The sequence below is a fragment of the Agrilus planipennis genome, unplaced genomic scaffold (genome assembly GCF_000699045.2).
Source record: "Agrilus planipennis isolate EAB-ADULT unplaced genomic scaffold, Apla_2.0 scaffold184, whole genome shotgun sequence".
Lineage (NCBI taxonomy): Eukaryota > Metazoa > Arthropoda > Insecta > Coleoptera > Buprestidae > Agrilus > Agrilus planipennis.
The window spans coordinates 479,463-493,331 of NW_020438988.1; the positions used below are offsets into that span (position 1 = coordinate 479,463).

At 31.6% G+C, this 13,869-nt stretch overlaps 1 protein-coding gene across 2 annotated transcripts; it reads left to right on the top strand.

The window, feature by feature from the left end:
* Nucleotides 1-5,431: 5,431 nt before the first annotated feature.
* Nucleotides 5,432-13,661, top strand: LOC108742023. 2 transcript variants are annotated; one of them, XM_025975647.1, is made up of 5 exons: nucleotides 5,432-5,820; nucleotides 5,960-6,033; nucleotides 8,034-8,470; nucleotides 12,527-13,087; nucleotides 13,448-13,661. In XM_025975647.1, exons 3-5 carry the CDS (start codon nucleotides 8,132-8,134, stop codon nucleotides 13,616-13,618), a joined length of 1,071 nt encoding a protein of 356 aa, XP_025831432.1. In that variant the 5' UTR covers nucleotides 5,432-5,820; nucleotides 5,960-6,033; nucleotides 8,034-8,131; the 3' UTR covers nucleotides 13,619-13,661. The 2 variants fall into 2 exon arrangements, with proteins under 2 accessions (XP_025831432.1, XP_025831433.1); XM_025975648.1 differs by lacking the exon at nucleotides 5,960-6,033.
* Nucleotides 13,662-13,869: the final 208 nt, after the last annotated feature.

Sequence of the window (13,869 nt, forward strand, 5' to 3'; positions counted from 1 at the left end):
TGACGAAACGTGGGTCCACCACTACACTCCTGAAACCAAAGAACAGTCTAAACAGTGGATTGGACCAGGGGAACCAACTCCAAAGAAGGCAAAAACAATTTTTTCGGCGAACAAGGTTATGGCTACTGTTTTTTGGGATGCAAGAGGTATTATATACATTGATTACCTTGCAAAGGGTAATACTATCACTGGTCAATACTACGCAGACTTATTGCAACGTTTGAGCCACGAGGTGAAAATTAAACGACCTCATCTGGCGAAGAAAAAAATCTTGTTTCATCACGATAACGCACCAGCGCACACGTCAATCGTTGCGACGGCTAAAATCAACGATCTAAAGTTTGAATTGATGCCGCACCCTCCTTACTCTCCAGACCTAGCCCCGAGTGACTATTTTCTGTTCCCTAATCTCAAAAAATGGCTTGGCGGTAAGAGATTTGCGGACAATGAAGAAGTAATCGAAGCTGTAAATGGTTATTTTGAGGAGCTTGACGAATCAGTCTATAGAGATGGCATTAATAGACTGGAACACCGCTATGAGAAATGTATCAGCCTTGGAGGAGATTATGTTGAGAAATAAAAAAAAAAAATTTTTAAAAACCTTGTTTTTCTTGGTCAGGCCGGAAACTTATCAATCCACCCTCGTATTACGCAGAGGAAATGTGACCCTTTACTTTTTCTTAACGTTTGATTTTACTACCCATCTATTTTTCATACCGTGCGCTATATATGAAGCAATTTTTAAGGAGTAAACTCCAATAATACGAAATGAAGTAATAACAACAGGCTTATGTCCGTGAAACCCTGACACCATAATTACACAAAATGTCTAGGCAAAATAAAATCCGAATCAAGCACAAAAAAAAACGGGGTTATACAATACCGTACTTAAGATTCAAAGAACTAACAGGCAATGATATAATAACCAAATTAAATAAAGTTGAAAAAGCATCTGGACAAGAATCAGAAGAATTTTAGGTTTTACTCAAACTGTAGAGAAAAATCAGTAAAACAATAATTAAAAGTAAGTAATGCCTCAATTGGAGATTATCTAATGTAGTCAGAGTGTCCAGTTAGAAAAGGTACAAGAAAGTCGGTTAGAATGCCATTTGCACTAATCTCTGAACAATGGAAAAAATTGCAGTTGAAAATTTTAACTAAGAAAACGAAGAGGAAGAAAGAAAGCGTAAACGAATAGAGAAGAAACACAATAATGAAGTAAAAAAGTTGAAAAAAAGAAGTGTACGAATCCAACAATAACCACTCAAAATATAAAATCTAAAGGATTATAAACTAAAGTATTGTCGCAAATTAGTTTCTTACAGGAAAGAACTGCTACTAACTAGGTCGTTCATGATGTTATCGTTAACGAAAACCAAATGCATGATAGTAACCATTGTAATAAAAAAATTAATATAATTTTGAATATTTATATAAATGAAGCTATTGAGTGTGCAAAGAATACCTTTTTCCAAGATGATTGTTGAATACCTACGGATTGTGTTTCTTTTGTACCAGAAATATAAATCTTGTAGCGGATTCACATGTTCAAACACAGACGCATAAAAAGTACATAGAAAAATACAATATGTTCAACATTAAAGATGACAACGATTTTAAATGTAAAACTTGTAATTTAAAAAATATATAAATATATTTACAAAAGTAATTGCTAGGTCATATTTTTTACTTGTCTAAATATTCCTCTGCCTTCCCTACTGCCCAATGTACTAAAAAGTGACTGCCAATCGCTATAGTGACAGTTACTATAATGTCAGTGTTAATAACTGAAATTTAGACTGCCTTTAATTTATGCGCGATTTTTATAGTATTAATAATAAAATCATGACAATATATTCTTAACAAATTAAACATTAAACAGTTCTTAATCCGCTATGCAGGTATTTGCATACATTAATAAAAAAAAATAGAGAAGTTGGAGAGAAAGAAAGGTCGACTGCTTTCTAAAGTACCAATTACTGTACCGGTTACCCTATACATCTGCTGATTGAATGCGTCGGTGCCGTGCTGTTTTTTCTACTAGGCTCAAATTCGCCTTTGCTTGTATTTTCAAACACGTTTTCCTAGAAAACGATGAATTTTTGGACCTACATCATCATCATCATCATCAAGGTCGTCAGTCCTAAGACTGGTTGGACACGCACCTCCACTCTTTCCTAAAACTTTTATTTTAACGAAATAATAGGTATACACAGCCTATCTTCACCTTGAAGGTCTATTCGAAATATTGGTGAAAGAATTTTTGAAATTGTGCAAGATATTTTTGTAAGACGAATTTTTCTGTTAAGGTTAAAATATTAAGAAGCAGTTTTCAGCTGTTACAATTCATGCGTCTACCCTTGTCCGAATTCTCTAGACTTTGTTTATATGAAGGGCGCGATAACGCCTTGAACAAGTGACCCTTTTAATAACCATAGGCGCAGTTACTGATGACAGAATTCTTTTATACAGGCAGTCTTTTGTAACTCGTCGGTAGTGAAAAATATAAAAGTCGGCTCAGTAATATTATTNGCATAAAAAGTCCATAGAAAAATACAATATGTTCAACATTAAAGATGACAACGATTTTAAATGTAAAACTTGTAATTTAAAAAATATATAAATATATTTACAAAAGTAATTGCTAGGTCATATTTTTTACTTGTCTAAATATTCCTCTGCCTTCCCTACTGCCCAATGTACTAAAAAGTGACTGCCAATCGCTATAGTGACAGTTACTATAATGTCAGTGTTAATAACTGAAATTTAGACTGCCTTTAATTTATGCGCGATTTTTATAGTATTAATAATAAAATCATGACAATATATTCTTAACAAATTAAACATTAAACAGTTCTTAATCCGCTATGCAGGTATTTGCATACATTAATAAAAAAAAATAGAGAAGTTGGAGAGAAAGAAAGGTCGACTGCTTTCTAAAGTACCAATTACTGTACCGGTTACCCTATACATCTGCTGATTGAATGCGTCGGTGCCGTGCTGTTTTTTCTACTAGGCTCAAATTCGCCTTTGCTTGTATTTTCAAACACGTTTTCCTAGAAAACGATGAATTTTTGGACCTACATCATCATCATCATCATCAAGGTCGTCAGTCCTAAGACTGGTTGGACACGCACCTCCACTCTTTCCTAAAACTTTTATTTTAACGAAATAATAGGTATACACAGCCTATCTTCACCTTGAAGGTCTATTCGAAATATTGGTGAAAGAATTTTTGAAATTGTGCAAGATATTTTTGTAAGACGAATTTTTCTGTTAAGGTTAAAATATTAAGAAGCAGTTTTCAGCTGTTACAATTCATGCGTCTACCCTTGTCCGAATTCTCTAGACTTTGTTTATATGAAGGGCGCGATAACGCCTTGAACAAGTGACCCTTTTAATAACCATAGGCGCAGTTACTGATGACAGAATTCTTTTATACAGGCAGTCTTTTGTAACTCGTCGGTAGTGAAAAATATAAAAGTCGGCTCAGTAATATTATTCACCTGTTTTATAAAAGTGTTAGTTTTTGTTTTTTCAATACACCTTAAATGTGAATTATTTCAATGGGTGACCAATTTTACATGGTTAATCGATTGTGATTCGTTTACGTTAATTATTATGAGTTTTTATGATGATATTTCAATATAATACATTTTGTTTTGAGAAGTATGCGAGTCGACCCTTTGTGCTTTGTTTTTGGGCATGATACGAGTTGACCCTTGTTTATAAAGTGGGTACTGTGCAGGTTGACCCTTAATACCTTAGTGAAAGCATGCTATTACACTGTTTACCATGGTAGATACTCTAGACTAGCTTAATTTATTTTCCTAGGAGGTATTTCACGTGTTGACCCTTAATACCTGTGATCCTGAGGAGATTGTAATATAAATCATGAACTATTATTTATTAAAGTGAAACTTTTATTACATCTCCTCAAATTTTTTCATCCATTTATCGCATGTCGCATTACAGCCGGTCGCAGAGTAGGGGTAAAAGTGAAAGGCGCTCGGGAGATCAGCCAAGGCCAATATGGCGGCGCCCATGACTCGCATGAGCTAACCGTGTAACATTTATATTCTCACTCGTTCGTGCAAGTGCACGACCATTACATTTAAAGATTGTGAAACTCAAAGCGAAGATGAAATTATTGACAGAATAACTGAAGTTCAAAATGATTCAATGATTTAGATAAATATTGTTCTCAATTTTTAACATGCGTCTATCATCTGAATGATTGTATTTATTATGTATTCCGTATTTTCATACGCAGATTGAAATTAAAATTTATAGTTGGATATCTTGTTTACTATTGGTTTCCCATTATCCAATCATTAATATAAGATTAAGAATGCGATTTAAATTTTAATACCCGAAATCGAATAATTTTCCGAAAATTTACAGTTAAAAGCCTACAATCCGAAAAATTTCACTTGCATCGTGGTTTCATAAAACCACACAATATTTTTTATTCATTTCGTTTTATTCATTTATTGGTGGTTTAATTGGTCGCTCATATATTTCTTTTTGTTTATTTTACAGATGTCATCTCGGACTTATCAGACCATTTAGACATACGTAATTTAGTGCTTTTATTTTTGTTGTTTAGGAACAGTTGTTTCATGTTTGTAATACAAGTTTATATGGAAATATTTAGGTTTAAGTCATCGTAATTAATTCATTTAATTATACTTTTGTTATCTTACGTACGTTTATTTCAGGTTTAATTTTGTTCGACATAAAATAAATCATATAAATTAATATTAGCATTTGAATATTTTTCGTAAGTAAATACCTCTACAATTGAATGACCAGTTTTGGAAATTACCCACTACACCTAAACCTATAAACATACAAATTTTCCAGCTTGTAATGATAGTATATCTAAATGTAGTCATGTAAATGTAGGACATAAAAAACGCCAAAAGGTGGGTATTAAATTAATATTAAACCGGATTAGTCATTTTATGCCGTACTTGTTTTCTAACAAGATCTGGTAAAAGAGTTACGAGTGTATTAGTATGTATAATCGTGTGTATAAAAGTGAAGAGCGAAGAAATATAATATTTGCAGTGCTATTCAAGTACACTATCCTTCTTAAATCGACTAACAAAAATAAAGATAGACATAGAAGAGAATAGTGAACTAATACATGACATGATTGTAGAGTATAATTTGATGAATGTGGCATTAAAAACGGATAGAGCTACACTAGATCGAATCAGGGGTATTACTAGTACCTACCTAATAAGAGTGTATGAATCAACACTTTTTTTTTGCTTCACCTATACTGACACAAGTTCATTCTTTCTTGGGTTGGATAATATATTACATTGTTTTATTACATGAAACAACATACCAAGCTAATGGTGAAATTCTGAAAAATAGTCTCATTTTTTATCAGCTCAACCAGGTATATCTTAAGATTTACAAGCACAGCCTAACACACAAAAAATGAGTTAGATTGAAAAGATAGTTTTCTCGCCTGTAATATGAATATTTTAGTAAACAACTTTTTTTTGTTATTCTAAGCGTAGGTGTTACATTCGGAATGACACATACCTATTCAACATGTACTTTTTTTCTGTTTCTTTACTTATTTGTAACGAAACGTAGAAAATTATTATTGTTTCATTTCGTTAGTGAAAAGCGTTGTTTCTACCACCGGAGATAGTGCGGAGTGACCGTGAAATAATTTAGACCAACCTGTTCGATAACCATTCAAAAAAGTCGCCCTTGAAGTGACTGCGTCTCTTTTGTCAAGTATTCACCGTTTACCCCTGAAATCGATTATTTCATGAAGATTGATTACCTTCGTGGGTAGGTACGACAAAGGAAATAATTTTACTGCACAGGTGGACAGAATGTAGTAAAGTAAAATGTATAATTTTATTGTTTTGAACCGTTTTTAGATTAACTTGCTAATGAGTAATATATATATTGAAATTCTTTTTTTAAGCATTAGAAGTGATTTCGATTTTAAGTGAATGTTTCGAAGAAGAAATTGGTTATTTTGTAATACAAAAAGGCAGAGTAAGAACAATTTACATATTTAAAATTAGAGAAAGTGCATTTTATTTTTTTAAATAAAAATTAAAATGAATTTTACTTATCCACGACAAATCCAAATTGTATCTTTTATTCATCAGGAAAATTTGAGGGATTTGCGAATGGATTCTGTACAAGGACTTCTTTTTAATACGGATAATTACGAGTGTAATGCTGTATTAGTGTTACACAATGATTCAAAATTATATTTTTCCGAGAGAACATAAAATTGCTTCAATGTTGCTTGCTTGTTGTAGTGCAATGCTTTCTCCAAATTGTGTATTATTCGGTGTTACTAAATATAAATACATTTTGTTTTGAGAAGTATGCGAGTCGACCCTTTGTGCTTTGTTTTTGGGCATGATACGAGTTGACCCTTGTTTATAAAGTGGGTACTGTGCAGGTTGACCCTTAATACCTTAGTGAAAGCATGCTATTACACTGTTTACCATGGTAGATACTCTAGACTAGCTTAATTTATTTTCCTAGGAGGTATTTCACGTGTTGACCCTTAATACCTGTGATCCTGAGGAGATTGTAATATAAATCATGAACTATTATTTATTAAAGTGAAACTTTTATTACATCTCCTCAAATTTTTTCATCCATTTATCGCATGTCGCATTACAGCCGGTCGCAGAGTAGGGGTAAAAGTGAAAGGCGCTCGGGAGATCAGCCAAGGCCAATATGGCGGCGCCCATGACTCGCATGAGCTAACCGTGTAACATTTATATTCTCACTCGTTCGTGCAAGTGCACGACCATTACATTTAAAGATTGTGAAACTCAAAGCGAAGATGAAATTATTGACAGAATAACTGAAGTTCAAAATGATTCAATGATTTAGATAAATATTGTTCTCAATTTTTAACATGCGTCTATCATCTGAATGATTGTATTTATTATGTATTCCGTATTTTCATACGCAGATTGAAATTAAAATTTATAGTTGGATATCTTGTTTACTATTGGTTTCCCATTATCCAATCATTAATATAAGATTAAGAATGCGATTTAAATTTTAATACCCGAAATCGAATAATTTTCCGAAAATTTACAGTTAAAAGCCTACAATCCGAAAAATTTCACTTGCATCGTGGTTTCATAAAACCACACAATATTTTTTATTCATTTCGTTTTATTCATTTATTGGTGGTTTAATTGGTCGCTCATATATTTCTTTTTGTTTATTTTACAGATGTCATCTCGGACTTATCAGACCATTTAGACATACGTAATTTAGTGCTTTTATTTTTGTTGTTTAGGAACAGTTGTTTCATGTTTGTAATACAAGTTTATATGGAAATATTTAGGTTTAAGTCATCGTAATTAATTCATTTAATTATACTTTTGTTATCTTACGTACGTTTATTTCAGGTTTAATTTTGTTCGACATAAAATAAATCATATAAATTAATATTAGCATTTGAATATTTTTCGTAAGTAAATACCTCTACAATTGAATGACCAGTTTTGGAAATTACCCACTACACCTAAACCTATAAACATACAAATTTTCCAGCTTGTAATGATAGTATATCTAAATGTAGTCATGTAAATGTAGGACATAAANGTTTGTAGAACTACCCATATATTCATGTTTATAATACTCGTAGCCTAAATAATATCCTGAATCATATTAGGGGTTTCCTTTATTATGTATTTTTAAAAATAAAAAAATAAGCAGCTATGCATACAGGTACATTACTTAAAATGGTAATGACAAATATAGTGACGACAGTCAAACTACGTTACAGAAGGAATTGGTAATGACACCTAATTTTTCAATGTCAATTTTAATTATGCTAAAAAAGAACGTGAGATCACCGTCTACTGCATAATTATAACTATTCCAAATCGTAGAAATACGCTAATATTTCTTTATTAGTTTTGAATTCAAAAATTAATTAATTGCAATTGAAATCTACGTTAAATATTTTAAAGCTGAATAATGCCAGTTACATTGAATTGATAACAAATTTATAGGTAAATGAAGCGGTGGAAAAAGAGAAATAAGAAATTACTTTTGGTTTCCTCTCTGGAAATATACGATTTTACAAAATTAAAGAAGAAAAAAGAACGCGATGGTTAAAAGGAAATCAAATTTGAAACTTTTCGTTACGTCAAACAAAGAAAATACCTTCCAAAACCATGATCAAGACCAGGAACGTCCGTTAACTGCCACGTTAGAAAAACCTCAAGTACTTGATATCAAATACCTTGGGAAAATTGATATGTCGTTGATGAGAAAGGAGTTTTTAACAATATCCAATCTTTGTCGCTTGCCACTTACAAAAGTAAATAATACTGTAAATACAGACGGTTTTAAAAAGTCGAAACCTATCTTCAAGACCCACCGTAAGCGTGCTTTTAAAACAGTGGACGAAAGTGAAAATGAAATAAGCAGCGGAGACCCAAATAAGGTACCAAACATGTTAATAAAAAAGAGTATTTAATATTATTTAAGAAATAGAAACAAATGCATCATATTGTTTATGCTCTGATTGGCTTCAATTCTTATTGGTCGAGATTGCAGTGAAAAAATGTAGATAAGTAAAAACTTATACTCTTAATTTAGCGTTTGAGGAAATAATTTTACCTAATCATAAACGCTACTTTTGTTTTATAAATTGAGGTACCTTTCGTAGTAGTTGGTATATGCGTCAAGGAGGCTGGGAGCGACTGGGGAAGGGAATTTTGTTTTTTGTTTTCAGGTCATTCTATTAGTGGTCTAACAAAGGTTTTGTTAAAGTATTTCTGTGTTGCTGGTTTTTATTCTTCCTTCTATTAATGAGATTAACTTTGCGTATTTTCGCATTTCATCTAAGAATCTACTGATATTTATCTCTAACAGGTTTTTAGAAAAAATCGATTGTTTTATGTTTAAAACTTTATATCAGTAGAAAAGGTTTTTAATTTCTCGTCGAACGATATCTTTTAATGGGTCATTTTATTAAAAAAAAGTTATTCGTCTTGTAAGATTGTCAAAAGTAGGTTTAATATTTCCAGCTTTGAATAACTTAGACATTCTGCCCATAGAAAAAAAGATGCGGTAATTTATGCCAAAATGATTTGTTCAAATTGTAGGTTTTTTAGCTTTTATGGTTTAGATGCTGTTTGGTCTCATTCGACGTGTTGAAATCGTGTTTTTTTTAAACAGTTGAATATCTCAAAAACTAGTAGAGATAGGTACAACAATATAAAAATATATATATACATACAAATGGAGCACCCTGTATGACTAAAAATATTTTCTGTATATGCACCGTATACCGGCTTGGGTCGAAACCCTGTATACAGGGTGTCTCATTTATAATAATTAAAAGAAAAATCAGGCTTCCTGACACAAAATACAACAAAAAAGTGTGATACAATTTTTCAATCCAGTGACAATTGAGCTCGCAAATCGTCTTTGTAAATTTGAATGTACAATTTGTTTCATTACGGGCCTGGATGTAGGCGAGTAACGACACTCAGCTGATCAAGTGTGGATGTAACAAGTATCTACGGGGAAAGAGCCGAATGCACTTCCACCTTGTAAAAAAGTAAACGTGAAAAAGAAAAGCGTACCCTTTATTAAAAATTTTGAAATTGCCCATTCGCTCCGATGCAGCACTGACAGGGACGTACCCAGTTGCTGCGAATTTTGGCTCAGATACCGGGAGTAGTTGGAATTGTTGTATCCCACTACTATGTTGCGTTCTTAAATTGGACTGTACACGCTCACTTCCAAGCAAGTAAACCAGTACACACTTTTTGAAAACAACTTTATTCCTTATTACTTACACTTAACTTAATTTATACTTAACACTTAACTTAAAATAAAAAATGGAAAAGACGTAGAAAATTTGGCATGTTGCAAGAACAGAATTAGAATTGGAACTCCTCGAAATTTAGTACCTGCTCCCTTTTATAGGGACGCTAGAGAAAGCGCCATTTAGGACACTTCTCAGAAAAATTTCAAGTACGATGCTAGTTTTTTAGCACCAAGTGCACAAAGTTTGACATCGTTTTACAACGACAAAAAATACAAAAAGTAAATATTACATTTTCTAGTTAAGTTTAAATCTTGATATTTGTTGTCAAATAATGATATGGGATATAATAATGATATGGGATATTTGATGATAACCTAAAGAGATATGAAACGCTTAAACTAATAATTAGGAAAATCATTGATAATCTAACTCACCAGCAACTGACGGTTGAATAAGAACCCTACTAGAATGCGCTTTCACACTATTAATTGTCCTTTTTGTAAATAGTCTTTTATGAAATGGCCACTAAATAAATAAAGTAACACTAACAAACAAGTAAATTCCACAATAATCCAAGGCAAATTGAAAAACCTATTAGAAATTACGACATTATGTGTATTTATTCCAGTCACTTCCAGCAGTGTAATTATACGAGGTTAGGGGTCATCCATAAATTATGTCACACGTTAAGGGGGATGGAGGGGGTTGACGAAGTAGAAGTAAAAATTGCAAAATATGTGACGTCACACTAGGAAGGGGGGAGTCTCACAAATGTGACCAGCTGTGACAAGGGCGGGGGAGGGGTAAAAAAATCATGAAATTCGTGTGACGTAATTTATGGATGGTTCTTTATATCAATATTTAGCTTTTTACATTTAAATAAAATAAAATAACTAACAGAGTCCTTCTGGACAAATCCTTGTATTACTCCACGTGGGGTAAAAAGGGGTTTCTTCCAATCTTCAATGATACGCTGCAAAGAACAGTATCTGTGTTAAAAATTTGAAGCTAATCGGAGCATGTTCTTCTTGGGAGCTTCAGTCGCATCTTCTGCATAATTTATTTAAATGTTTAGACTATTTTAAAAAATAAAAGAGTATATTTATACAGGCAGTCTTTTGTAACTCGTCGGTAGTGAAAAATATAAAAGTCGGCTCAGTAATATTATTCACCTGTTTTATAAAAGTGTTAGTTTTTGTTTTTTCAATACACCTTAAATGTGAATTATTTCAATGGGTGACCAATTTTACATGGTTAATCGATTGTGATTCGTTTACGTTAATTATTATGAGTTTTTATGATGATATTTCAATATAATACATTTTGTTTTGAGAAGTATGCGAGTCGACCCTTTGTGCTTTGTTTTTGGGCATGATACGAGTTGACCCTTGTTTATAAAGTGGGTACTGTGCAGGTTGACCCTTAATACCTTAGTGAAAGCATGCTATTACACTGTTTACCATGGTAGATACTNTAAAAATTTGAAGCTAATCGGAGCATGTTCTTCTTGGGAGCTTCAGTCGCATCTTCTGCATAATTTATTTAAATGTTTAGACTATTTTAAAAAATAAAAGAGTATATTGATTCAATGAAATATTTAATTATATTATTAACTTATATAGTCTTATCTGTTTTCGTGATAAAGACTTTTTAGTCGAAACAATTGTTAAGTGATTAATAAATAGTTCTTCTAAACAATATGCTCCTTTATATTTATACATAAACGTACCTTATGATTACGGTACAACTTATAACGAAAATAATCCACTTTCATTTGTTACTTTATAATAACCAAAAAGAAAAATTGAGATAAACGGTCATTCTGATAGTTTTTCGTAAAGTTTAGCTAAACCGATTTGTAATTTTCTTAGCGGTTTCTTTACTAACTATATTTTTTATTAAAACAAATTTTTGCAAAGTTCTTATTGTTACTTTTTTTTTTTACTCATTAAAGGCTGATATTTTCAGGTCAGCAAATAATTTAAACAATGTTTCAACAAATTAAATGTGTTACCAAAACATGATATTGTATACCTGTCCTAGGAAGTAATTTTTATACTTGACTAAATCTGTTATACTTACTAATACTGAAATTTGTAGTTCAGTAATTCCCATGAAATCATTGGGTGTTTTTATCGTATGAAATGCATATCATAAAAGTAAATTCAAAAAAATAAACGATGTCAAAATATATTAAGCGACACCTTGAAGTATAATCTGTCCTAATCATAGGACGTTAATTTTAACCACATAATTGATGAAAATACACTGAATGAATATTGTATTCTATTTTAGTATTTTTCTTTCAATTTAAAAAAACTTTAGAAACGAAATTCAAATTTATCATAAATATTTTATGGGCAATTAACTAAATTTTCCTGAAAGACTGGTTCTTAAAACGCCGAAACTACCAGATAAGGAACTATACAGAATATCGAAAAAAATGCGATATCGCTTAAATCTCACTTTAAAGGTTTAACTATACTTAACAACTTTCGCATTGATTGTACTTTATTGGATTTATTGTACCAATAAAACTGACATTGTTCACGTGTTATTAGAATGCGCAGTCGCTCATCGAGCAGCGGACCGTTACCTTTTCTTTTTTTTTTATTATACTTTGTGATTTTAAGACCCATTTGCTTTAGGTTAAATTATTGCTTCTAATGTAAGTCTTCTATCGATCTAACAATCTTAAAAGAAAAGCTATTTTGTTTGTAGTTGTTTAATAGACATAGGCAATATGTCAAGCTTAGTGATATTAAAAGTGGCAAATCAGGCGTTCAAGGACAAATCAATCGACCCTTTATCGACAGACAAAGGCATACCCTTGCCGCATATAATACTAATGACGTCAGAATAAAGAATAATGATGGTATCATCACGACAGCTGACGCACCTGTAAATAAAACATCAGCAGCAATTTTTAAATCGACCAAACATGACCAGTTTTCATGTAGCAGTTGCGGAAGAAACGATAAACCGGAACGTTTTCATACTCATCCTTTTAACAAAAAAGTTTCGTTATCAGTACGAAATACGTCCCCAACTAAACTTGGAAGAGGGACAATAGTGTCTTCTATTACAAAAATTCTAAAGAGCGAAGAAAATAAAAAAGGAAAAAAGAAAGAAAATGTGGCAAAAATGAACTCAAGACTGAATCAAGACCGAAATGGGAATGCGGATTTAAAAACAAAGGGACTCAGGACTCTTATATGTTATTTATGCGGAAGGCAATATGGGACAGCGTCTTTAAAATTACATGAACCCAAATGCATTGAGGTAATTAAAAGGAAAAAAAAAGAAAAAAAGAAAAAACTTTAGTCAGATATTATATTAATTAACGTTACGTATATAAAAAATATGTACTTTGTTTTTTATCTCTTCATTTTACAATATTCGCTACTATAGTTTTGTCAAATTATATTGTCATCAGCAAGCGGATGATTCGAAGTGAATTCTCCAAATCCAACTGTAGAAGTGAATACTGAAAATAAAGCGATAAAACAAAGTACTTAGTGTTGGTTCTTTTTTATCGAAAAAATATTAGATATATTCACTGTATGTATAAATTTTGTTCAGTGAATATAGGTTGCAAAGTTGGTATTAAGTGTCACGAATTTTTTTCTTTGTTTTAATCAGAAATGGCACACAGAAAACTCAAAATTACCACGACATCTCAGAAGAGCACTTCCGCAAAAGCCAATACATGCACAAACACTCGATGAATGGAATAATAATGCGTGGAAAACAATGCAGGTATATACATATATACTGTTCAATTTCGTACATAAGTACTATTTATTAAAATAGTATTATATAAAAATATCGCAATATGAACATTTATGAAGTTTAAAATAAAATTCAGGATTGGTGAAAATATTAGACAATAAAATTATTTTTGGCGCATTCATCAAAATTCAAAACTAATTTGTATTTTATAATTTGCATATTTTGTATAATTCACTGCAAACCAAAAAAAATATTATTCAAAGATCCAGACTGAATTTAAACACTGACAGTTGTATTTACTTTTTAATATTTTTATTATTATTTGCTTCGAA

Bases quoted from the DNA above. Each gene is read 5' to 3' on its own strand.
- LOC108742023 (XM_025975647.1), top strand. From the start codon at position 8,132: ATGGTTAAAAGGAAATCAAATTTGAAACTTTTCGTTACGTCAAACAAA. The intron at 8,471-12,526 runs GTACCAAACATG...TTTTGTTTGTAG, and splicing joins GCAGCGGAGACCCAAATAAG to TTGTTTAATAGACATAGGCA. The intron at 13,088-13,447 runs GTAATTAAAAGG...TGTTTTAATCAG, and splicing joins ATGAACCCAAATGCATTGAG to AAATGGCACACAGAAAACTC.